At 38.9% G+C, this 27,418-nt stretch overlaps 1 protein-coding gene across 2 annotated transcripts in view; it reads right to left on the minus strand.

Moving 5' to 3' along the window:
- The window catches only part of AUH (AU RNA binding methylglutaconyl-CoA hydratase), a 138,252-nt gene extending 117,159 nt beyond the window's left edge, over positions 1–21,093 (minus strand). The window contains exons 1-4 of one of the 2 annotated variants that reach the window (XM_064139913.1): positions 20,809–20,971; positions 20,491–20,521; positions 13,496–13,563; positions 13,311–13,398 (exon numbers count right to left, since the gene is read on the minus strand). In XM_064139913.1, coding sequence (XP_063995983.1) covers positions 13,311–13,398; positions 13,496–13,563; positions 20,491–20,521; positions 20,809–20,871 — 250 coding nt within the window. In that variant the 5' untranslated portion in view covers positions 20,872–20,971. Of the gene's footprint in view, positions 1–13,310; positions 13,399–13,495; positions 13,564–20,490; positions 20,522–20,808 lie in introns of both variants that reach the window. The other variant, XM_064139912.1, reaches the window with a different exon arrangement.
- Between the last annotated feature and the right edge of the window lie 6,325 nt (positions 21,094–27,418).

Here is a 27,418-nt window from a genome sequence, read left to right on the forward strand (position 1 = left end):
GAAAGCCTGCTGAGGCCTTGTAGGTTTAAGCTAGGGAGGGCAGTTTTGGCCTATTCTCAGGCCTGCTGAGGGTGGAAGGGGTGGAGGATTCTAGATGATTTTAGTCTGATAGACTTGGCTTAGCTTGTGGATGCATTCATTCTACCTGACTGCCTTTTGCATACATATGCACTAGTAAATAGAATCTCTCTCTTTACACTTCCAATCAGTGTGCAGTATTCATTCTTACTCTCAAAACAAGTATGATTCATTTCTGTCCTCCAGTCCTGGGTAGCTTGTGGCCTCAAACTGGGACACCAACATCTGACACTAAACCTGCAGTTTTCAAGAAGATGTAGGAGTCCATGACAACCACAGAATTTACACATCTATACAAATAAGGATTTGATTGCTTTCTTTTAACCAGAATTTTAGAATGGTGAAAAGACAGAATTACACAAACTAAAATGTCCACTCCCCATCACAAAACAAGCACTGGTATCATGCCAACCAACCCTTACTGACCTGCTATCACCACCAAACCATGAACAACCTGATTATTACCAAAAGACAAAATTCTGTATAATAAAGCTCTCTGTAGTAAATAAAATTCCACTTCAAAATTTGCAAAGCTGTATTGGGAATCTAAAATGTATTTATTAGAGAGATGTACAAGTTGCTTGGAAAGACAGGTGGATTTTTTGAATTGTCTTAATGCAGGTTAGAATACTAACCCAGCTCTTCAGGGATTTGAAAAAAATATACAAAATAAGTATCTTCACTCTCACATACACAGAGCCACTTTCCCCACCCCAAGATTTGAAATGAACAATCTAATGCAGAAGTGCATCCCTCATGCAGGCCTATAAATACAAGAGCCAAACATGTTGTAATTTAAGAATACATCTCAAACTAGTCATCTAGCACAGAATACTCTAAATCAGACTCTGTCCTGGACGAACTGCAACTGTCCACAGCTAAAGCAGTGCAATTAACAATCCCCATAAGGCATCTCTCAAAGGCTGCACATATCAGCAATTACAAAGGGTTAGAAGTAGAGAAAGAATCTTTTTCTAAAACCTGTGGTTCTACCAAAATAGAGCCAAAGATACTCTTGGATTTAAAAACAGTTAATGTGTACATCCTGAAACATTAAGTACTTAAAATTTCACCACTGCACTCGGAATATAGAACTGGATAAAAAATATACTCTCTAGGGATGCAACATCTGTTGGAACAGATTTCAAGTGACTTAAAGTACTGAAGTTAAAAGGGAGTATATTAGCATTATGGTTAAGTTGGTATTCATTACCATACAGGACATTTTTGGAGCCACCCTAGCTAATGACTCAAGATTTCATTGCTCTTGTCATACAATATTATTGTTTTGTTTTGGGTTTGACTCTGGCTGGAAGGTAGGCCCCTAGCTAGTTGCTTGCTCAGTCCCCACCAGCAAAACAGAGAGAAATTGAACAGTTTTTAAAAATCAAGAGGAAGAGGGTGGGAAAACAGGTTGCGGACTGAGATAACAGCAGTTTAACAGGTACAGAGGAAATTAACAAGACAAATGATGCAAAAGCAATCATCTGCCACCAGGAGACCAAAGCTCCACCAGTTCCAAGCAAGGTCTACTCTGGAAAAACAACTCCCCAGTTTTACTGCTAACATGATGTCATATTTTATGGAATATTCCCCTGCTCAATTCAAATCAGTGTCAACTATGCCCTCTCCCAGCTTCTTGTCCATCCTCAGCCGACTTGCTGGCAGAGTGAGAACCACAGGAGGCTTTGATGCTGTGCAGGAATGATTCAGTGACAATTGAAAATACTGGTGGTATCTTATCAACACTTTTCATCACCAATCTAAAACACAGCACCATAAGGGTTGCTATATAGAAACTTAAAACTAGGCATGGCTGGGATGGAGTTATCACACAACGTTTTAAGATAAACTCACTAGTAGTCACAGAATTTGCTAGCATACAGGTGAAACAAGCCAAACCCCTCAAAATACCTAAAATGAGTTACAGAAAGCTGATATATACAAGGATATCAGAGAATCCACCCAAACTGCTTTGTGACTTCAAATACCTAGAGACACTAACGAAGACTGCAAGAGATATTCCTTCAGATATTAAAGCACAGCTATCTAGCTCTACATCACCTGCAGGAATCTACACAGCCTACAGCTTGCTTAAAAATGACTACTTACACCACAAAAAGGATTGTCCTGAAGAGAAGAATCTCAAGCATACACTAATTTGCTGTTCTCAGACCATGATGCAAATACAAGAGACATCTGAAGTCATCTGGTGATGGTTATGCAAGTTTTCAATTACATCTTTTTTGTTATAGTCAAGTTCATCTGTGCATTTCTGTATTACGTATGGATAATATCTCATATAAAAATATGTACATGAAATAAAATGTAATACATTTAAGCAAGTGCTGGTACAAAAAGTTCAACACAACTCCTAAGCAGTGCCACACCAATTATATTCCAAAAGTCAAATCCAACTGCAAGAAGAATATGAAATGCAGAAAGTCATCTACATGTAAACTTGGAAAAGTGTTTTTGTGTAACCTAATAGAAACACTATAGAATACATTATTAAAACAAAAATTAAGTGCACTGCAGTTGCAGGACATACATAATATAGCTATTCAAGATGCATTTCCAATCAATACAGGTTCAAATAAGCCAGCTAGATCACCAAATAGATCTCTGAATCAAGTCTTAATGTATGAACAAAAGACTAAAAACACAGGGTAAACTATTTCTGATTAGTCTCTAAATATCTAAATAGTATTTTTTTAATAGTATATATCCAGAAAGCAAAGTCTCTTTATAAGAAGAACTCTGGAAAAATATTGATTATCTAAGAATATCAGGACATCCACTGCAGAACATAGTTCTTCCTATAGACAATATTCTACATTCACCTGATACCTTTTTTAATTTTGAAGTCTGTTCTGGTAAAATTTGCTCTAGGAAAGACTTCAGTATTTGAAAAGTCATTACAGCACTTTAAGAAAGCCTGCATGCACATTTCATTATTCTAGGTACTCAAGTGAGCTGCCTTTCATTGCTTCATAACCATCTTGAAAACGTGTCACCTTCATTCAAATTCTGGGACACGCCTGAAGATTCATCTCCACAGTTCTTGCTTGTTTCATGGTTAAACATCGACTTACTACAAATTTCTACTGTATCATTTCTGTAACCAGCGTTTCAAACAGTTTCAAACATCTCACAAAACTGCAGAAGTTCTCCAGCTGTTCAGGATTCTGTTTGATTTGCTTGTTTGCAAGCTGTATAGTTGTATTTATTTTCATTCAAAACATGATATTCAGCCATTTGGTTATACATATCATATCTCTAAAGTTAAGATTCAAATCATCTATTTTCCACTTTAAAGAGCAAGCTACATTTCTAATATTTTCATGCAATTTAGTACAAATTAAATACAAAAAGTGAACTCAAAATGGTCAGGCATTTTTCTCCATACTCATGAAATGACAGGATGCCTTCAAGAACAACTCTGACTGCCATATATGGAACCCAAACAAATAATTTCTCTTTTCACCAGTATATTTATGCATTGTGACTATTTCTCTAGAGCATAGCAACAAATTATTTTGTACCTAGTATTTCATGGTTTAAATTTTAAGCATTCAATTGGATCAGTTCTTCTCACGCTTTTACAATACTCTTAAAGGGCTTTGGTATAGTTGTTCTTGTTTCCTGTTATCCTTCTCTGATTAAACTAAAGAATCAAATTCCACTCCCTCAGAGATCTTTTAGCTAGAATTAAATATATTTTTAATATTTTTAGGTGGTTTTCACTGAAAAAAAAATCCAGAAAATACATCTGTTCTAAGTGTGCATCTCTTCTAACGATCTGAAAGCCTAAACCAATTCATTAAGCTATTTAGAAAGATTTTTTTTTAATTAGGCATTTCTTTCTACCAGTAAAGCTTACCTCAACCTCACCATATTTTCCATTGACCAAAAACACACTCTAACTCATTTTCATACTTCCCAGTACATGTAAGCTACGTGAAGGACACTGAATTAATAGCAGATCCTTCTGGTGCTCAAAATCAGTTCTTAAGACAGATATTCATAACCCCACACCTCAAATAAGTGTCTTATTTGTAGTTTCATGTAATTGTATTACAGAGTTGTACTGATTTAATGCAAGGGTTAACCTGTCTGCTCCTCTAACACAGAAGTGAGGGAAAATAAACACACAAAAACTCAGGGTTGAGATAAAGAGATAAGAGTTCACTGAATAAATGAGATAACATAAGTGGAGAATTATCTTAGCTAATAATCTAATAATACAATGCATGATTACCTTAGCTTAGCTAATTCACAGAAGCAGCACAGCAAAATGCACAATAAAACAGAATCAAACAAAACCAGCAGCTAACTCACTCCCAACTCATCTCATCACCATCACCAGAAGAGTCAACAACCAAAAAACCAGAATGCAGAAACAGCAACCAGAACAGGAAGCCTCCCATGTTACAAACTGAACTTCAAGCCCCATGATACTTTGCTCCAGATAGTACTTCATTTTTGAAGCTGGCATGACTGCAGCATGGTATGAATAACGGTAGCAGAAGCAACCCCACCCATGACAAGAGTCCAGTTTTAGTTAAGTCTTACACTGGTAAAACACTAGTTTGACCATTTCTGACAAGTCACTGTCCACAAATATATTGATTCTGCTTGGCAAGATGAACTACACAACTAGAGTATTAAATCAGACAAATTTAGGTTTTTAGCTTTATTTTAAGTAGGAACATGGGTCTCAGACTGAAGATGGCTTCAATTCTAATGGGGAATAAGAAAGAAAATTGTTTACTGGGTAAGTGAATCTTCAAAATTTCCATTTTTTAACAGATATCACAAGCCACAGAAGATAAGGAGTGGTCATATGTTCCATTTCCTCAGCTTGAAAAGGAAAATCTCAAAATTATATCAATCAAGGAAAAATACAGCTAGAAATATGGCTCTCTAGCTAGCTTTCATAATTTATCTTTCACTAATGTTCTGATCTTAAAACTCATCAGCTTTGTACTCACAAATCACAGTGAGCTATGGTCTACAGCTCGTTCAAGACCAAAAAAGGAAGAAAAATGTCATGGGAATATCCACAACTAGCATCTCAGCTGAAAACAACCAACTACCAGAGATTTTTTCATTTTAAATGTTTTATGCTGTAGCAATATTAGCTGCAAATAAAATTGTCTCTTAATTCCAACAGAGGAAAACTTCCAGCACACTGTTGCTGGAAGTACTTTCAACTCAGTCTTCAATAAGCAAAAGGATGGAGAAGCTCTAGAACAGAATTTTTTTTTTTTAATAAATTGTTCCTGCCACTAAAGGAGTAACTAAAGTTCTAAATAAAAAAAAAATAACAACAAGAGGAGAGGGTCACACAATATTTCATAAGCAACTGTTTACAATGCACAAAGCATGAGGAGAAAGACATATAAACAAATATTCTGCACAAGCTCAGAAGCTTGAAGAAAAGAATCTTGCATCTTAAGTAAGGGATGGAATAAAGAACCAAGACAAGAAGCTACAGACCTAGTCTTTTCTGTTGAATATAATCCACTTTAGGTTCTTTACAGTACTGGTTACTACTTCACTCAGCTGACTACCTTCGTTTAGCTCATTTCCTACACAAGTTTCTCTGACACTTTAAATAATCAGTCTGCCCTCAATTTCACAGTTCCTCAATAACATAGTTTTTGCCTTGGTCTGACTTCAAAAATTCATAGTAAGTGACTGTGGTAGACTAACTTTGGCCAGCTGCCAAGTGCCCATCACGCCACTCTCTCACTTCCCTTCCTCAGTAAGATGGGGAGAAAATAAAACAAAAAGCTCAAGATGAAGACAGGGAGATCACTCACTGGTTACCACTCTGGACAAAACCAACTCAAGTTAAGAAAGAAATATAATTTTTTAGTAATTAAAAACATAATTCACAATACCGAAAAACAAAAAGAAAACTAAAACAACCTTTCCTCACTCTTCCTTATTTCCTGGTTCAAATTCTTACTGACTCTTGTACCTTCTCTGCTGCTGCTGAACAGCACAGGTAGAGATGGCGAAGGAGAATGGGAGTAGGCAGTAAGACCATGACACTTGGTCTTTGCCACTCCTTCCTCTTGACACTTTTCCCTTGCTCCAGTACAGGGCCACTCCCACAGGAGATAGTCCTTCACAAACTGCTCTAACATGGGTCCTCTTCACAGGGTACAGCTCAAGAACTCCTTCAGCATAAGTTCTTTCCACAGGGTGCAGCCCTTCAGAAACATAAAATTTGTTACTACATAGGCTACTCTGCACAGGCCACAGCTCTTGCCAGGAATCTGCTCTTAGGAAGGCTCTCCATGAGCAGCAGCATTCATCAGGGCACATCCACCTGTTCAAACACAGAATTCTTCATGAGTTGCTGTGTGGATACTTGCTTCAGAGTTGTCCTCCATGACCTACAGGGGGACAACATACCTTGCAATGGTCTACTCCTTGGGTTGCAAGGGAATTTATTCTTAGAGCACTTCATCTCCCACCTTCTTACCGACCTTAGTGTCTGCAGACCTGTTTATCTCGTGCTTTTTCTCACTCTGTCTCACAGCTGCTGTACATGGCTATTTTACCACTTCTTACATTGTCATCATAGAGCTGCCACCAGAGTCACTGACAGCTTTGGGCATCCATAAGTTCGCCTCATATCTAGCCGGAGCTTGCTGTGCCCAATACAAGCACATTTCTTACTCTTCTCAGAGGCCACCCCTCTGATACCAGAACTTTGGCAATACACTGCTTTAAGCATTGCAGTCACCAATGAGAAATCAGATGAACATTTCATAGCCAATTAGAGCTAACTTAAAAGACAGTACTTTTGTTGACAGTCCCACTCAACTTCCTATCCTATTCCCTGTGCCTGCCTCCTCAGCAGGAACGGATCACTCTTTTGGAGATAAAGAAAACTAACATGGTCACATTCTCATATTATTATTGAAAACTTCAAGGAAACTTTCCATTTCTATTTCTTCTGTAGCTAAAAAGCAAATGTGTATTTATTCCTGAAGAATAAACTTACTGTGCCAGCATGTGCTGCAGTAACTACAAGAATTTTTTTATTTGCTAATTTCCCAGTACCTTGTTCAACAATTAGCCACAAGGTTAAGACAAACATGAACAGAATAACATGTAACAAGTAACACACTGAACTCATTTGAACTATATTCCAACACAAGAATAAGATTAAGTGATCAATTAGGAACACAGCAGCTCTGCCACATTTAAGACCAAGAAAATACTTGTTTAAGACAAAGTTTTCTACTTCTCTTGTTTAAGACAAAGTTTTCTACTTCTCAAACCCACAGCTATTCAAAATTCTCCTTAAATTTAGCATGACACTTCACGATAGAAGGTAGAGGAGGACCTGGAGTTACCTGACTGAGGTACTTTGAAAGGAAAAACATTTAAACCAGTTTTCTTATCTTTTTTTTTTCCCTGAAACTCTTAGGAGATTGAATTGCAATTGTAACTGCATTCTTTGTGTCTCAGTTGTTCAAAATGTGTCACACTGCTGAACAACCTTCACAAATTCATATTGCTCTAATATATATCCAACAGTCACTGGGCCAAGTGGCCTACAAGAAGCTAGCATGAGTTTGAAATCAAACTTTCATCAGTGTCTACCTCTGAAGGCATTTATTTTAGAAAATGTAATATATGTACAACAACAAAAATATTCAAATATACTAAAATATTTTCACATGTGATCTGAATCCTCAGAAGGGAACAGTGCACTATTCTCAGTTCTTTTGCAGGAGCTGCAATCTAGAGGACCAAAATAAGCTATCTGGAAATGTACTCTCTCTTCTTTTTAAGAGAGCCTGGACAGAAAAACAAATCTACAGGAATACTTTCCTGCAGATCTTTCTAGATCTGTAATAGTAAGAGTAGGTCCAGCATTTTATGGAGATGTTACAGAGCTCCACTCCTCCTCCACATCAAAATCCTACAAATAAAGAAGCCTTTAAGGATCTACTCTACCAGGTCTGTCTACTTCACAGACTTCTGCCAGAAAAACTGTACCAGCTGGAAATGGCAGGCGGGAACTACACATCATACAGCCAATTCAGCTGTGCTGGAAACAAGATTCCAATGCAGACAAGTTATGCCAACAAGAAAAGCATTTGTATTGGTTTTACTCAAACTACAGACTCAAACAATGCATTTCTTCTGGCAGAAAGATTACTTCTGGTTTTCTAAGAGGGGGCTTTCTTGGCCAAGATGCAGTAACTTTCAGGTCAAAGCAGTTTAGAAAGCCCTAATACCCAGTTTTTCAAATTATCTTGAAAGCCAGTTACAATACCAGTTAACTATTCATATTCCTCTATGTCTTAAAGACTTCTGAAGCAACGTCTAAGAACAAGATTTCTCAAAATCTGTCAACTAAAAATTGCATCAATGCCCTCATTCATTGGGTGCACACATATACCAAGCAAATAATTCATCACTTGCACAACCTTCCCTCAATTACTGCAATTCAGTTTGCAGAAGCAATACTGAAGAGTCTGTTCTTCACAATTATAAACTATACGCAGACATCAAAAACAACCCTCAAGAAGTTAAAAGTTTCTTGCTTCCAAAAGCCCTCTTTCTAATCCTCACATGCAAAAAGAATTCCAAGAGTAGTCTGTTCCTTCAGGGAATCACAGCATTTCATTCTCCTTCCATATAAGATGGCAGATTTTTTTTGTTTATCAACAAAGAATTAATGGAGGCAGGGAAACTGACAACTTACATGCAGACTTTCAGGAAATAAATCATCTCAGACTGGACTGGGACAATCAGTTTGGTCAGGCACCAGAGGAAGGAAAATAAAATAGTAACTACTTGGAAGGGTAGCATGGGTGTTTATTTGTATGAGCTGTAAACTGAACTAATTAATTACAAGGCAGCTAGCTTTTGCCTAAGACAAAAACAAATGAAGAACAGGGGTCTCGCAAAACACATACTAGTGTCTTCTTGACATGACATAAAAAGAAGGGTGGAGAAACACGACAGTCCTAAGGGAAACCATATCCCAAGGAACAGCAGGTGAAAAGAAAGTAACACAAAAGGCAGCTGTTTCTTGAATTACTGTAATCATCAACTAAGAAAACTATTTTAAAAGATTATCTGATCTTGGACATTCCCCATTTATAATTGCAAAATATAATATAATTCTCATTTCACATCACACTTCAAAGTGGGGGAGAGGGGGAAAGGCAGGAGGGAGAAAAAGGAGAGGGTGAAAAGCAGGAGGAGGAAACAGAGGAAGGGAAAAAGGCTTGGAATCATGCAGAAGGCTTCAACTTGCCAAACCAAGATTTCCAAATGTAAAATTATATAGTGACTGAAAGTTACTCATATATTATTTTGCCTTTTCTACAATGCCTTAAGAAGTTGAACAACAAAAGCCTTAAGATGCAAAATTAGGTGTTCAACAAACATTATAAAAAACCCTGTGAAAACCACAACAGCAGCTCCTGGGTGATGCATTCTATTTGTACTTTCTTTCAGAAGATGCAGGATTGTCTAAGGATACACTGCCGTTCCAAAACTGCACCAACTTGCAGACAATACTCCCTCCCTCTCAGCACTGTTTATCCCAACAGTTCAATGAACACAGCTGCTGCACTTCCAGAAATTTTCTATAGATAAAATATCCTGAGAATAAAATTACCTGAGCAACCTCACAAATATACATGTTAAAATTACATTAATAATGTAGAATGAAGCTATTCAAACTGCCTATGTAAATGCAATTCAGTCCATTATGCTAACACAGTACAGCTCTTAATTACTTGATCACAGACCCATGGGACATATGCCATATTCCATGCACAGACTGTGCCTTCCTAGGGACTGGGACATTGCCAGGAAATACAAAGACTCACCTGCCTTGGCTGCAGAATTGGGCAGGCACACAGCACAGGCTTACATAGGTCAGGACTAGCCATACATGTTCATTCCAGAAAGGTCAGTATTTATTTACCTGGTTTTAGACAAAGAAATTGCTCAGTACCAGGGCAACTGTGATGGAAACAGAAGGCGACTCCACAGGTACAATACATTTTTAACCTCAGTCAAGTTCTTTGACTTCTAGGTGTGTCTTTTGATCACTGCTAGAGTATCCCTATTAAGGGAGCTCACAGATGTACAGAGTGTAGGATGTAAGAAAAAGTAGAGTGTAGAGTATAGGATGTAAGAAAGAAGATAGGAAGAAAACAGTAGTATAGGAGTCAAAGCTAGGTCCTTGCACAGAAATGAAAAGGGCAGAATTACTGGCACTTCCTTTATAAAATGCCTTTACATTTTCCCTCCCATTTCACTATGTGAAAATTCCAGAATTTGGAATTATACTAAAACCCGTATCAATCAGCAAAAAAGTTTAAATCACTTAATCATCCACGCTGTCATTTTATGACAAACAGTTGGATCCCATGTTTGTGGACTAGCCCTTAGAAGGAAACAAAACACTTCGCTTGTGACTTTTACAGATTTTTGTTGATAGCTGAGGAACAGCAAGATTTAAGGATCTTGGATTTCATTCCACACATAAAAGGAAATTACATTCTCGGACAAAGTTTCTCAATCTGCAGTCTGTAAAGTATCAGATGATGTTCCAAAAAAAATATAATAAAAAAATGTTATTTTTAAAGTCACGCATTCCCACACATGCAAGCAAGAAAACATAGTTAAGGATACACAAAAAAAGAAACATTCAAAGTTTAGCGTAATTGAATTGTACTGTAATGCAAAAGAAAAGTGTGATAACACTTCACCAGCTGATCCTTGAGGTTTTTTTAACGGAAATTGACTGATCTTTAAACATTAAAGGACAATGTGCTGTTTTAAGTTTGCAAACTGAATTTCATGAGTAAATTCCCTCCGGAAAATGCCTTGCTACATCTAGTACAATCCTTCCTTCACCCTCCTTCCCCAAGCTGAGACCTTTTTTCTCCATGTCCCACTATGCTTTCCCTAGTTTCATTCTTATAGACACCCTTTAAAGTCACCTGTAGACACAATCCATCTAGCCATTGAGCTACTTCTGCCTATGTTCATTAACAAAGTCTGCTTCAAGTCTTCTGGTTCTGGGCCCCTCAATTCAAGAGAGATGTTGAGGTGATGAAATGTGTCCAGAGAAGGGCAACAAAGCTGGTGAAGGGCCTGGAGCACAAACCCTATGAGGAGAGGCTGAGGGAGCTGGGGTTGTTTATCCTGGAGAAGAGGAGGCTCAGGGGGGACCTCATTGCTGTCTACAACTACCTGAAGGGACATTGTAGCCGGGTGGGGGGTGGCCTCTTCTCCCAGGCAACCAGCAATAGAACAAGGGGACACAGTCTCAAGTTGTGCCAGGGGAGGTCTAAGCTGGATGTTAGAAGGAAGTTCTTCCCAGAGAGAGTGATTTCCCATTGGAATGGGCTGCCCAGGGAGGTGGTGGAGGCACCGTCCCTGGAGGTGTTCAAGGAAAGACTGGATGAGGCACTTAGTGCCATGGTCCAGTTGACTGGATAGGGCTGGGTGCTAGGTTGGACTGGATGATCTTGGAGGTCTCTTCCAACCTGGTTGATTCTATGATTCTATGATCCTAAATTTCAATTACTGCCATTGGAACATTCTTTATTTCACTGGTTCAGCTGCAGGAGTTTCCTTTCTTAGAACCCTCCTTTAATTGTCAACTTATTTTTTAATTACACCCAGTTGCCATCCTAACTCTCAAGCGTAAGCTCCTCAAACAGCTATCCAGCCCTTGTCTTTCACACTCCTCTTTCCAGGGATTTCTTCCCTTCCTATTAGCTGCATATACATAATCATGAGTTGTTTGTTTTTTTATTAATCAGACAAATAGGATGACCTTAAATCTTAATACTAAAACAACTCTGCACAGTCAGCTAACCAAGAACACTACAGTACTTGGAAGTTATAAATACAATTATTATAGATACTCTCCCTCAAAAGCAGTGTTTATGCTCTCGTATTTTCTATAGAATATTACTATGAAGTTCACTAATGGTATAAAAAAATAGTTAAGGAAAGAAAATAAACAGATCTCGATTAACAGCCACTTTTTTTTGACATCAAATACGTGACACCTAACTTGAAATCTCATTTGTCTGCACAGCTCTGATGCTGCGTTCTTTGTCAGCTTAAAGCCCAGAGCATGCAATCTTTTCCTGAAGATTATTTTATTAACTGATCTTTAAATCTTGTTTTAAAACAAGATTCAATCTTTACACTAAATATATTAATATACACATCTTTAACCTATTTATATGTACTGTTAAATGCTGAATTGATCACTCCCTTTTTTCAAGACAATTTTTTTTCCTTAAGTCTTATGAATGATGAATTTTCTGGATAAAAACAGACTTATAAAAGGAAAAAAAAATGTAAACTCGGTTAAAAGTACTTAGGTATGTTACACCTGTAAAGTTCTGAAAAAATATTTTGCATTTAAAATTGAATTAACTACCTTATGTGCAGCCAACTAGGTCAATAACTGCATAAATGATCACAAAGTATTTTAGAACAGATCTCCTCTTTCTTTTCTACTTCCATATCAGAAAGAAGAAAATGGACTTACTTTTGGTTTCAGTTCCAAACAATTTTAACAAAGAACTGGATAGGAGATCTGAAAATCAGAAGACTATTCGCTTGACACACACAAAACACACAGTTTCTTCAATTGATTTTCACATACCTACAAATTTTGTTTCCCAGTGTTTTGTAGCTGAGAGCTTTTGTTTTCCTAAGCACTTGGACAAATACAGGTATGTGAGTTGAGGTGTGTGGGTTTTGGTTTGGTTGAGTTTTTTTTATTTGAGAATATATTCAGCCTGTGCTAACAGTCACATTCATAACTAATTTTAAGAATGTTTCTAATTAAAAGTTGCTTTTAATAATGTTTAAAATAGTTTTGATAGAGCTTTCTACACAGACTCCTTACATGGCCTCTAGCATTATTTGGTCCTCACTCTGAAGTACATGAGAAGCTTTCTAGAAGCTCAATTAAATATTTTTCCACTGCCATGAATAATCTATTACATATTTTGAAATACTTTATGACACAGAAAGAATAAAACAGATGTCTGGTCCTTGTTAGAAATTGAGGAAAATCATACAAAAATGTTTTGTCTGCTACTGAGATAAATACAAATAAAAGACATGTTTCCTTGGAATCTGGGCTTTTTTAATGCAGTATGAGATACAGATTTCCAGCTTCTCAGGAAAACTAAGTTGCATACCAGCACAGAATATTCCTGGGACTTCACTCCGGAATATAACAGTTCGTACTTTCTTATCAGATTTCAAAGCATCCACAGCTTTTGATATCTACAGAAAAAAGGAGGAAGGGAAATGACCAAACACTTTTAAAAGTGCTTAACTCCAATATTTTACCATTATGCTAAAAACTATTCTTTTCACTTACCATTTTTATAACATTCTTGTTAAGTGCATTCTTGGCATGGGATCTGTTTAATCCTAGCACCACAATTCCTGGAAGGGAAGAAAAGTTTATCACTATTATGAAGTAGTAAAATACATCTTATCTATGTAAATTATTGTTTTGAAATTACAGAAAAAGCAACAGACTGCTAAAACCCAAAAGCTAGTGTAACCTCTTAGCTGCTGAGTTTCTGAAAGAAAAGAAATTGACTTGCATTTTCCAGTGATAACACTCCAGTGTTCAACAGAAATTACATTGATTTTACGAATGAAAATATGGCCCTAACACATTCAGATGGAAACAGTGGTTCCAAAAGCTGAATGTATAATTACAGAATTGCATGCACAAATTTCATGATTGTATGTGAAGTGCTGACGAGCAATCAGAAAAGGTACTCAATTTTAAAATATATGTTTCCATATTTAGACAACCTGCCTTCAGAGACTTCTTAAAGGAAGTGCTACCACACTGAGACTAGTAACTCTGATACAGGTAAAAGGAAGTCACAAACACAGAAAGAATGTTACCAACAGGAAATCTGAACTTTATTTCTTTAAAAGTAATACAAGTCATAGAAAAAAATCTTCCCTAAGACACAAAACCTGCACTCAGTGCCTGGTTCAAAGCTCCAATCATAAATTTACAGCTCCCTTACTGCAGTTAGAGATCAGTAGTCTCACTGCCTGATAATCATGCCCGTGTAAGCTAAAGGGTTCAAAATAAGGACAAACAAATGGTGTTTCTGCTACAACATTAAAACCAATGTGCATGTAGTCAAATGGGAAAACTCTGAAAATTTTATCTTGGTGATGTCTAAGTTTACCAAGTCTATAGAAATCTTTCAGACAATTGCTTCCTCAAGATACTACAATTAAATGGAATCTATAGGCAGCACATAGACCCTTTCAATAGATCCAGCCCTGGAAAGGTCTTAACTGATCTGTAAGACAGTTGCCAGAGAATGTAGGGAAGCTACTAGGAAGGCTAAGGCCTCCTTGGAATTCAATCTTGCAAGGCAGGCCAAAGACAACAGAATGGGCTTCTTCAAATATACTGCAGGAAGAATCAACACTAGAGGCAATACAGGCTGACTGCTGAATGGCATGGGTGCCTAGGTGACGGAGGATGCAGATAAGGCTGAGTTGATGAATGCCTTTGTCTCCATCTATACTCAGGAGTCCCACACCCTTGAGGTCATGGAGGAAGACAAGGCTAAGAAGGAGGCTTCCTTGGTTGATTGGAACTGGATGAGTGAGGACTGGGTTAGAGAACAGTTAAGTACACTGAACACCCATAAGTCGATGGGTTCTGATGATATGCACCCGCAAGCACTGAAGGAGCTGGCGGAGGTCATTGCCAGACTATTCTCCATTATCTTTGGCAAGTCATTATGGATGGGAGAGGTGTGAGAGAATTGGAAGAGGGCAAATATCACTCCAATCTTCAGAAAGGGTAAGAAGGAGGACCCAAGCAACTATAGACCAGTCAGCCTCACCTCTGTCCCCAGAAAGATAACGGAGCAGCTTATCCTCAGCACTATGCTTTACCATATCAAGGACAACAAGGTCACTGGGAGCAGTCAGCATGATTTCACAAAGGGGAAGTCATGTTTGACCAACCTGATAACCTTCTATGAAGATGCAACCAGGTGGATAGATGATGGAAGAGTGGTGGATGTACTTTACCTTGATTTCAGTAAAGCATGTGACACCATCTCCCAGAGCATCATCACAGCCAAACTGAGGGCGTGTGGTCTGGGAGATGGAGTAGTGAGGTGGATTAGGAACTGGTTAAAAGAAAGAAGTCAGAGTTGTGGTCAATGTGACAGAGTCTAGAAGAAGACTTGTAATAGAGTTCCTCAGGGGTCAGTACTGGGACCAGTTTTATTCAATGTATTCATTAATGACCTGGATGAGGGCATGGAGTGTACTGTCAGCAAGTCTGATGATGACACCAAGCTGGGTGGAGTGGCTGACACACCAAAGAGCTGTGCTGCCATTCAGGGAGACTTAAAACAGGCTGGAGAGTTGGGCAGGGAGAAATTTAAGGAAATTCAACAGAGGCAAGTGTAGAGTTGTGCACCTGGGAAAGAACAATTCCATGTATCAGTATACATTGGGGACGGACCTGCTGGAGAGCAGTGAAGGGAAGAGGGACTTAGGAGTCTTGGTGGATGGAAGGATGGTCATGAGCCAGTGTGCTCTTGTGGCAAGGAAGGCCAATGCCATACTGGGGTGTATTAGAAGGGTGTAACAGGTCAAGGGAGGTTCTCCTTCCCATCTACTCTGCCCTGGTGAGGCCTCATCTGGTGTATTGTGTCTAGTTCTGAGTCTTCCAGCTCAAGAGGGACAGTGAGCTATTTGAGAGAGTCCAGTGCAGAGCCACAAAAATTGTTAAGGAAGTTGAACATCTTTTTTATGAGGAGAGACTGAGGGAGCTGGGGCTTTTTTAGCTTGGAGAGGAGACAACTAAGGGGTGACCTCATTAATGTTTATAAATACGTAAAGGGTGAGTGTCAGGAGGATGGAGTCAGGCTCTGCTCGGTGATGCCCAGTAATAGGACAAGGGGCAACTGGTGGAAGCTGAGGCAATGGACATTTGATGTGAACCTGAGGAAGATTTTTTCACTGTGAAGGAGACAGAGCACTGAAACCAGCTGCCCAGGGAAGTTGTGGACTCTCCCCATCTAGAAATATTCAAGAACCATCTGGACACATTCCAGTGTGACTTGCTCTAGGTGATTCTGCTCTGGCAGGGAGGCTGGACCAGATGATCTTCCGAGGTCACTTCCAGCCCCTGACATTCTATGATTCTATGATTCAAAGGTCTTCTCAGGACTTTTTTTTTTTTTCCACTTGGAGGATGCAGGAGTTAAGGGAAATAAAACTAAGAACTAGGATAGGATCAGAAATAAGAAACAAAAAGAGAGGTTGCCATCTCAAAGAAAAATGCCTACACTGTTGCCATCAATCTACAAGATGGAAAAAGGTATTTCAGAAACTCAGTATTTGTCTAAGTATTTACTACCTCACCATTCAGCTTTGCACAAATATGGATCGCACAGACTACACAGGTCATCTGTCTTCTCAATTCAGCACATACTGCTTCTTTTATTTCAGGTCTGCCAAAGGACTGATCTATCTATACTCTCCTTCCTTTTCTTCCTCCTGCAGGTATGGTCACATGCATGCATACAAGATAAGATTTATATATATGTAAATAAAAGAGCTTCAAGATACTTCTGAGCTCCCAGAAACAACCTTATTTTGTAATATACAATACACTTTCAACTTAGATATAAATAGTTGATACTGAAATGTTCTTCCATTTTAAGAGTGAGAGGAAAAATATCGCTATCACCATGTAAAACTGCTGAGAGTGGAGATCGTGTTTCTTTCTATGCTGTACAAAACAGGGTGGACCGTCTTAAGTGAAGTGAGTAGATCATCATGTAACTATGTTTTATATCAGCACACAGGAAATCTTACTTTAAATAATGATTTTTATCAGTTTTATCTGCTACTTTCTAGTTTTAAAAAAAACACTGATCCTCAGTGTTTGGTAGAAAAATATTTACACGGTTATTCACAAATAAATACTAATATGAACATAAAAGCAGGATATTTGTCAAGAGTTAAAATGATTCTCTACGTCTGTATAAGAGGTACTTATGAAGATACCTTCATTTGTACACAGAGAAATCCGAATTATGGACTGAAAAATGGAGGGAAGATCAAAGAGAGCTATGTTATTTTTGAACTTGTCTCACTTAACTACTCAGATAAACCACAGAATACAAGTTGACTTAGATGTTTATTATTCTAGAACACTTTTTAAACAAAACAAGAATCGATGGTGAGTCTTTCATGCACAATTCTGGTGAGTTCTGTTGATTGTCTTATGAAGAACTATTTAAGTGCAAAATCATACAGATGTGTACTAGGCAGCTTTTTTTTAAATAGTAAATTTTTTATCTCTAAGTATCACTTTAAATTTCTTCCTGAACTGCTTAAATTGGTGTATTTCATCTGCTAAGTCTTGCTTTATTTAAATAGAACAAAAGAAAGGCAAGCTTTTCCAACTTATCAGCAAACTATCAGTCATCGACCTCTAAACGAACACCTCAACCAAGACTGTGTTTGTTCTGTCCATTCTACATATGCTAAAATTATAACTGGTGAGAAAAAGCTGCCTTACATACTCAAACTGACCTAAAACCAGCTGCAAAACACAAAGATTCATTCTTGAGTAAAATCTAAATTTTACAAATACTTATATCACTTTCCAGCAAGTGTCACTGCAGCACTTGAGCCAAGACAACAGGTACTTGTCCTAATTCCATACATAACTTCAAAAGTAAAGGCTCTAAGCTCATCAAAATTTTTACTGGAATCACTAATGTAATTTGGCTAAAAGTTGCAAAATGTCAATAGTGGCAATATATTTCAGTCCTAGTGATATCAAATAGAATGTCCAAAAAACTATGTATGTAATTAAAAAAAAATACTACGTATTGATATTCACATGTACTCACAGAAAACTGGTATTAAAAGCTTCACAAGTTGTCACACATTCAGAATACAGAGGAACTTTACAACCACAATCTCCACGAATCTCAGCTCTTTTGTACTATAGTTCTGTTCAAATTTGGAAGCTGTAGTCTTTAGTCCTGGGTTTAAATTTCAGTAACTAGCCTTTTCACTTCAGTTTAACAGCTTTGCACAATCATATCACACAAAAGTGTTACAACATAACAACAGTCTGCAACTTTGCCTGAAGAGAAAGAACTGTCTAAAGAGAGGTATTTAGTGTAAGTTTTCCTGCCTTCCTCAATTGGAAAAGCCCCTGGATGAGACATCCTTCTCCACACAGCACACAAAGACTAGGCAAGCATGGACCAGACCATAACTACAGTATAAATGAGTCTCTGTGTGATGTCAAAGGTAGTTGGAGAGACAGAATCTGTTCCTGTGTGTAGTCAAGAAGCATGTAATGGAAGAACATGATGAGGCACCAAGGTCCCACTTGCGTAAGTCTAGAACTTGAACAAGTGGGAAAAAGGAATGGCAGGTTAAGAGATGAACAACAAAGACCACAAGGATTTATAACTGACTTAGTGTCCTAAAGCAGCAAGGGTAATTAGATGCTGTAAGGAGGTAAAGACAAATGAACTTGACAAACAAGATGAGAAGGGTGTACAGTAGTGGCACAGCGAGGAAGCAAAAACATGGTTCTTTCACAGAAACACTGTCTGCTCTTTGTGCCACTAAAGGAGGCACATGAAACTTGTCTCCTTCTGGCTTACTTCTAGACACTTGCTTTTATCCTTTATTAATCAACACTATTTCTGTGTCCTTCTGAAGGGCAATGCCAAAGAAAATCCTTTTTCCTGAAGAGAATCCACAAATTAAAATTACACTGACTGAATCCTTCTTTATGATGGTCAAGGCTAATTTAACACTCCAAGTGCTATCTCCATGTTTCAGGGAAATCTTAATGCCACATTTAACAAAGATGTATAGCCTGAGATGGGAAAAAAATAAAATAAGTTAAAAAAAAAAAAATTTCAACAGGAAAAATAAAAAGAGGTGGCATGTTGATATAAAACTCCATATCTCTCTGCACCTTTTCTTAAAAAAATCCATCAGTTATTTGAATAAAAGTACTCACATCAGGAACACTGAGCAATACACTCTGTATCCTAGGGCACATATAAAGCATAAAACATCTTCATAACATTGCAAAATCAATGATGTCCAACTGATGCAACAACTGTAACAAAGTACCTAATTCGATTGCTTCTTATGTAATAGCAGAAATAACACTCTAAGGTAGTACTCAATTATTTTCTACCATTTGTTGGCAAGGTACAAAACAAAGCAGCAAAAAACACTCCTCCGACCTTTTACAAACTCTTCTTTGCTCCTGCCTTGCCTCTTCCTCTATTTAAAATAACCTTTAAAAGTCAAATAGATGCTTAAAACTAATTCTGTGTTCCACAGATAGCTGAGAAAACCTGACAGAAGACTGTCTTAAATTGAACTGGAAAGAGTTAGGAGCAGAACAATGACTAAAACAAAAGTGGATCAGATTGTATCATCAGTTTTACTGACCCTTAGAGAATCAGAAAAACATGGCTTCAGATGAAAGCACAACCCCAGTTTTCCTTTGAAAATCAGTAATCTTCTAAGCACCACACTAGATTTCTAAGGTTTTACCTCTCTCTATATCTATATAGAAAACTATACAGATGCACAGTTAACTTACAGGTGTTCACCTGCATTTGCAGTGTATCTGAAATAACCAAGTTAGCATGATGAAAGACTTAAACTGAGTTGTACATATCAATAAATGGTTACTCCAAGACATACTAAGCCACATAAAGAGATCCATGAGCTACTAATGAAGAGATTTCCACCCTCACTATGGTCCTCCCCATAAAAAGTAGGTATAACATCACGTCCCTAAACAAAAACTCTCAGGAACACAGCTTGCACTTACTATTTCTCCACCATCCCTAACCCTGCTGTACCCAAATGGGATAGAAGTGACAAATACCAAAAAACGTGAAACAGCTCCAAAGGAAGAGTATTTCCAGAATCAGGTGAAAATGAAAGCAGAAGAGGTGATACAAAGTGTCTGTGTTTTGGTAAACTGGCCCCAGATCAGTCTGGTACATGAATATTCTGTAACTAGATGGGTTAAAAGAAGATTGTCAGTACAGTGTAGAACAAGGTCAGCCACAGCTGATAGCGTAAGAAAGGTGAGCTGGTTACTAGGAAAGGTGCAGGGGATGAGCAAGAGTGCTGAGCCAGACTTCCCAGAACAAAGAGCCCATACAACTCCTGCGCCCCTGTCTGCCTCTGCATACCAAGCACAGAACAGACATGGGAAGCAGGATGATTGTAGCAGTTTGCTACTGAACTTCATTTCCTCCCATTAAAATGGCCAACAGACTCCAACTGTGAAAGGTGTACCTCGCACATACAGAACGTGCTGCGTAGTTCCCTGAAAAAGAAAAGCCAAGAGAGACCCAGTTCTGACCCAGTTCTGCAACACGCCATGCCCAATTTCCAGAACGTTGCGACGAAGCCACAGGCTGAGAGGCTGAGGAGGAGGAGCTGAAGCTTTCTTCCCGCCCCTTGCCGCTGGGCAGCTCTCCCCAGGACCTCCTCCTCCTCCCTGCTCCGCGGCGCAGGGGTCACCCTGGCCCTATGGCCGGCCTCTGCCAGAGCCTCGGCAACGGGAGAAGGCTGGCCGGTCGCTGGCCGCTTCCACCGCCTTCTCCTCGTTACCTTTGTGCTCGTCGTCCAGGTACCGGACCCGCAGCTCCTCCTCTTCTTTCGCCTCGGAACCATATCTCCTCCCGGCCAACGGGACGACAGCAGCAGCGGCGGCGCTCCCCTGTACCGACGCCCGGCAGCCAGTCCGGCCGAGGGAGGAGGTCGCGGCGGCGGCGGCTGCCAGCCTGACTCGGCCTTGAAGGAGGCCCAGGCCACCCAGCGTCGCCGCCATGCTGCTGCCTGCGCCGCCTTAGCTTCTCGCCACCGCCAGCTCCGCCGCCCACGTGACCGGCGGCGGCACGCACGGGGCGCCGCGGGCCCCCTCCCTCCCCGGCCGCCGGCGCCGAGGGGCGAGGATCGGGGAGCCGAGGAGGCTGCGGCGGCTGGGGGCTGAGGCGGCTGCGGGCTGCCCGCGGGAGCCCGTGGGACTGGGGCGGCGCGGTGGTGGCAAGCGAGCCGGCCCCAGCTCTGGCTGACGGCGGTGATGAGAAAAGACTGGTTAACCATCAGAGTTCTGAGATTCCTCACACGCCGTCTGAAACACACCACTGCACGGGAAGGTTTCTCACCGGTAAAGCACACTGTTTAGTTTTACTGAGGCTTCTTCGTAATTGTAGAAGTCGTGCAGCACATTTATTTGTGGTGAACTTTTCTAGACCAATCTTCAAGGCAACATGCTCAAGCTTTGTTGTATTTACTGAGGTTCCAAGGTAAATGCACATGAGCTTCGAGCTCACGCATCTTTCCAAGTGTCACAGCCGTGGCTGGGCCTAGTGATGGCCTCAGAGCTGATCAAAACAACTAGGGTCAGTAACAGAAACCAGGTAGGCAGCACTAGCTTCTGCGTACTGAGATTAAAGGCTGCACTGATCTCGTGTCTTAGTGCACAGCAACTGTTAGGGCACTCAGTAAGGATGGAAGTAGTACAAGCTCATATTCAGAGCTGGGTTTAGTTGTCTCGGTATTGCAAGGGTGTCAGCTTGCCAAGGATGCACAGTGATGGGCCCGCTGGCGTGAAGTGAGTCAAAGGTAAGAGGTAAGGGTGGAGGAGGGTGATTGTTGCCACCTTCAATTACAAATTCACAGGCTGTAAGACCACTATGACCTGTGTCAAAGTACAGTAGCATTTCACTGTTTGATGTGTCAGAATCATTATTTTGGCCAGAATATGAGTATATAAATTAGATATAAATAAAGAGGCTCTTAAAGCTGTGAAGTTTGTCTTCCAAGTTTATTTACTTGAAAGAGTTGGGCCTTGAGTACTGAAAACATGACTTTCACCCACCCCCTGTAATTTTCAAAACTCAGTGTTACCTAATTGAATGGATAAAGCTTGCTTGAGAGGCAGGGCTCGGATGGAGCCATTTTTGTTGTTTGGGAGTACTAGCTACTGCATTCCTCCATGCAGTTGCTCAGCATCTCCTCAACTGCCTGCCTTCTGGAGAAAATAAAAAGTCTAAAAATGACGTTCTGTTTGGTTTTGTAGAGTGCCATGAAGGGGAGAAACAGACAGACTAGCCTTGCATTTATTAAGTTTTACTATTTAAACAGGACTGTGATTAATAGACTGTTTCAGTAGCGCCCACAGTATGCTAAAGACTTCCAGCAGAAAGGAAAAAAGGATGCCTGTCCTGGAAGTTTTGTTCGCAGTCAAAGAACAGTTTACTTTATGAGAGTGAATTTTGAAAGATCGTACCCATTTATGTCAACAGAAACTGACATCACTATTCCAAAAGATACACCATAAAGCAAAAAGACTTTAGGAACAGAACTGGATTTGCTACATTACCGTGATATTGCCTTGAAGCTGAAGGCAGGTGTGTTTGCAGTAGATCCCAGACTCAAGGACTAGCAAACACTTGCCTGAGCAGTGGTCGGCATATGAAATCAAGCACCCACAATCATCATTAAAGCTGAAAGAATTTTAGAGTCACAGTTTGTTTTTACACAATCAATGTTTGACTTTCTTAGTATAAAAAGTGAAAAGAAAATTTAATTTCTGTTCACTTTTTCTGGTGTTTCCCATATCTACATTTGATAAGGCATGCTTTACACTTAAAAACTTCTTTCCAATAACTTCTTTAAAGATTCTTTTTCACAGTCTACAGTATAAATGTGTTTTAATCAAATTTTTGAATTTTGGCATAAGGTCATAAAGGTGCTTATTGTTGTAGGTTGTTCTTTGAACTGTGTGTGTCTATATTACTGCATAAATTTGCATGATGCTCCCACAAGTGTGCTCTGGTAATTTAATACCACAGTGCATTTTGTAATACAGTATACAGTTCCTCCCATTGCACTGACATTCAAGCATGAATCAGGATTCTTGGATGAAAGGTTTTCCGTATTTTCTTGTTCCGTGTTTTTCTTGCTGTGGTTTAGTTCCAACAACACAGATTTAAAGGCAAAGTAGTACATGGGAAACACATTCAGTAGTGGAGGGAAAAATATATTGAAATGCAGATTATTGTTTAAACATACATCCCAATAAGAAAAAAAGAGCAATTGGAACAAAGCTAATGACTACTTATATGACATCGCTTGGTAACCTGATTGTTGCTGCACACAGAAACCCAAATATTGGTACTCGGTTATGGGTAAAATAAATTGATTTAGCACAACTGTATAAACCTTGACTCAGCCTCCCTTATGCCCAGAGAAGCAGTGTTGGCATAGGTGGAAACAAATTCAGGGTAGATGGAGGATAGCTCAGCAATTCTCTGCATTCAGCTGTTACTTGTAATATAGTCACTCAATCATAATCTGAAGAGGGTCTGGAGAGATCTTACTGCTTTCTACAACTACCTGACGGGAAGTTGTAGCCATGTAGGGGCTGGTCTCTTCCCCAAGCAACCAGTGGCACAACAAAAGGACACAATCTCAAGACATGGCAGGGAAGGGTTAGGCTGGATATTAGGGAAAAATTCTTCACAGAAAGAGTGATTGTCCATTGGAATGAGCTGCCCTGGGAAGTGGTGGAGTCACCATCTCTGGAAGTGTTTAAAAAAAGACTGGATGTGGAACTTAGTGCCATGGTTTAGTTGGTTAGATGGTGTTGTGTAATAGGTTAGACTTGATGATCTTGAATGTATTTTTCAACCTCGTTAATTCTGTGATTCTATAAGGGGAAAAAATTGAAAGTCCTTAACACTAATTGATTTTACTTTTGGACTTAACTTGGAAAGCCCCTTTACATTCAGGCTGCAGGTTCTCACCATGTACAGGGCTGAGAATGTAAAGGGAAATGTGCAGCTCCCTTTTTAGCTTTGCGCAGAGCTTTCACTTTAAAATACTGAAGAGAGGGAGATTTTAGCGTTGGAGGTTGGGGTGGGATTTTCTTCTTTTTTTTTTTTTTTTGATGCAGTACTATTGCAACTTAGGCAGCACAGTGTGTAGGTGCAGAAATTGGGAAACAGCATACATGGTTAGTGGAGTTAGGTTCCCTCAGAACATTATTGCGCACCATTCAGTGCAAGGCACCTGCCATGGTTTGCTTTCCAGAGGAATAATCTCTCTCAATGAAGTATAATGGAGGAGTGCAGCCTCTAAACTTAAGATCCTAAATCAAGGAGTATGAAACTACTTCTGGATGTTCAGTTAGGCATCCAGTATTACTAAAAATACTAACAAAACATTTTAAGTGAGACAGAAAAATAATTCTATGTGTATATTAATATGCAGATACACAGGTGACAATGAAAATGTCCAGACAGTCTACAGAGGGAAGCAGGAATAAGGATGAGAAAGAATCTGACCTAAATTGCTTTGAATTGATGACATTGTACATGCAGATGAGGTGGAATTAATGGTTTAATTTTCCCCAGATGAGCACATCAGCTGCAGTATGTAACTAGAGGGAAAAGGCAACACTTTCTGGGGGAAAAATGGAACATCTGATTTTGGCTTTTCAAGCTTAATCATTTGTCCTTCTTGCAAGCTGGAAATTAATTGTGCTTGTTGATATTTGAGAGTGAGATCCATTAGATACCTGTTTTCTAAGTTTGTTTATAGAGGTTGTTTCGTTTTCACACCATTTGCCTGGAGTGGATGGTGTGAAAATTTTCTAATTTTCATATATTTACTTTTTACTGATACATGAACTTTCCTGATTATCATGTTACCCAGTTAGCACACTTGCATTTTCAGTCTTGATTTTAAACTTTTAAAATTTTTTATCTTTTTTTATCATCTTTTAACCATTGATACTGCTGAAGAAAAGTCCCTCACTGTGTTATTAATGAGCGTGTAGCACACATTGCATGTTCCCGTTCTGGCAGCATGCCTATTCAGTATGTCTTGCAGGCAGCTGTTTCCTTAGATTATCTACTTTCTTTCTGCACAGTGCAGCTTTGAGATTATAACGTTAAGATACATGTTTTTACAGCTTGCTGTTTCTTACTTTGCTCTTACTAAACTCAGCCTGCTTTGTTATGCTGACAAGGTTGCTTACATGGTACTTGTGACCTGGTTCCAACACATATTGTTGAAAAAGGTACCTATGTGTCACTTACACTTTGGACCACAGGATAGATTTTGTCACTGCATTCATATCAACCTCATTTGTGCATGTGCTCTTGCATCTTGAATATGGAGATGACTGCATTGGACTGATTTAGTGGACCTGGCATATGTGATCTGATTACTCAAGGGACTTTAAAATGCTACCTCTCAGTCATAGAAGATAGAAACGACCAAGTTGTCTGCCTGTTTTTTGAAGATCACAAACAAGGCAGAATGCTAAAATAGGAATATGAACATTCTGAGCAGAGCCTCCTGCATGGGTAAATCAACAGCAGGGCACACAGTTTATCCCAAAATGGTATTAAATAAAGGTATTTATTTCTGTGGGGTTAGATGTAAGCAAAGATAGTGGAAATAGAGAATTGAACAACAATGGAGATTCCTAAAAGTGGATATTTGTGTCTAGTAGCAACTCCAAGTCTTTGAATGTTGGTATATCTCCATTTGCTAAAACTTTTAAAAAGCTTTTGTGTGTCTTTAAAGTAGCTTGACAAGAGCAGATATTCACCAACTCAGTTAAATATAGCTTTTCATTCAGGCACCACTAAATACTTAAGGTGAATGTACTGGTTTCAGCTATTTATGAATACTGTTAAAATAATTAATTTTATTCAGGCTTCTAGACAACAGGTGAAGAAATAACTTCCATTCCATCTTTGTATCCTTTTGAAGAACTACAGAGTCAACATTATTGTTAACTGGATGATCTTTGGCAACTGAGAGGGCAAGCTTTCATATAGTTTAGGGAGGGCCAGTGCATGAGAGGCACAGAAAACAGTAGAACATTAGTGATGTAACTGGTATTTGATTTGAGATAGTTGATATAAAATTATGCTAGGAAACAGGTTTCCCAGTTTATATTATTTTTTGTGTAGTAAAAAACTATCTGGGCTGCTACTAAGGAGGCAGTAAAACCGTCCTGTCAAATCTATGCAACTAAGAAGAATGAAATAGAACTAGTAGGAAGCATTTTGGAACAAATTATTAATCACTTCATAAAAACACTATCTAAATACGGAGGGTGGATCTTCCATCCAAACTAGCATTTGACGAAAATAAGGGGGCAATGCTCTGAATAAAGTTTAATCTAGAAGTTTTTGAATTGAAGTAATAAAGGACACTTCTGCTAGTTTGAGGCAAATTAGAATAATGAGAGAAATAAGATTATACTCTCTGAAAACAGTGGTGTTGTCTACTTCACTCATAGGCTTGCTGAGATATATAAAAACAAAAACACAAAACAGATAAGACAGTGTGTGTGAGTCTCTGTTAGAGCCTGTGGTTTCTCCCTGGGATGCTTCTGTGTAACTAATCCTTCTGCTTTCTAACCTCCCTTGCGGATCCTTCAAACTCACCTTGCATGTAAGGCAAACTCTGGGATAAAGGTAGAGGGGTGGAAAGAAGGTGGAAGGGTGGTTAGGAGCCCCTTCAGGGAACTCTGATTTTTGGGAGGGGTGTTGTGTTTCTATGTTACCTTTAACTTGTATATTTCTGTATGCAGCTGTATATATTGTAAGTAATCTTCTTGTATATTGTACTAAGCTGTAAATATAAGGCTTCACTCCTTAACCTCCAGCCAGCTGAGTCTAGTCTGGGTGATTTCATCAGAGTTGGGGGATGGGTAACTTCCAAACCATCACATCTTTATTACAGTAGAACTCTTACTGAAACAAAAATTACTGCCATTGTTGCAATCAGGAGATTAAAAATATTGCAACACTTCTGTCCTGGAATTATGTGATTTCTAGTAGAAAGAACTTACCACAAAACTCCAGAGTGTTTAACAGCAATATATTCATCATGAAATCAGGTCCCTATTAGGGGCTAAGAGAAACCTGGTCTTTTATGTTCAAATTATAAATTATTATAGAAAAATCTTATAGAAAAATGAACAGCACTTTATAAACTGGTTTTGTCAGACATAATTCTTAATTACTGATCATGAACAAGCTAGGAGTTAATATGCATATTACATTTCTGCATGGCATAATTGCATTTCCCTTCTGCTCAGCTAATTTTTTTGTGTGTGTCTAAACCAAATAACTGAGTTTACAGTAGATTATATGTGAAATTTAAGATATTTACATTTTTGCTATGAGAT

The sequence above is a fragment of the Pogoniulus pusillus genome, chromosome Z (genome assembly GCF_015220805.1).
Source record: "Pogoniulus pusillus isolate bPogPus1 chromosome Z, bPogPus1.pri, whole genome shotgun sequence".
In the NCBI taxonomy this organism is placed as follows: Eukaryota; Metazoa; Chordata; class Aves; order Piciformes; family Lybiidae; genus Pogoniulus; species Pogoniulus pusillus.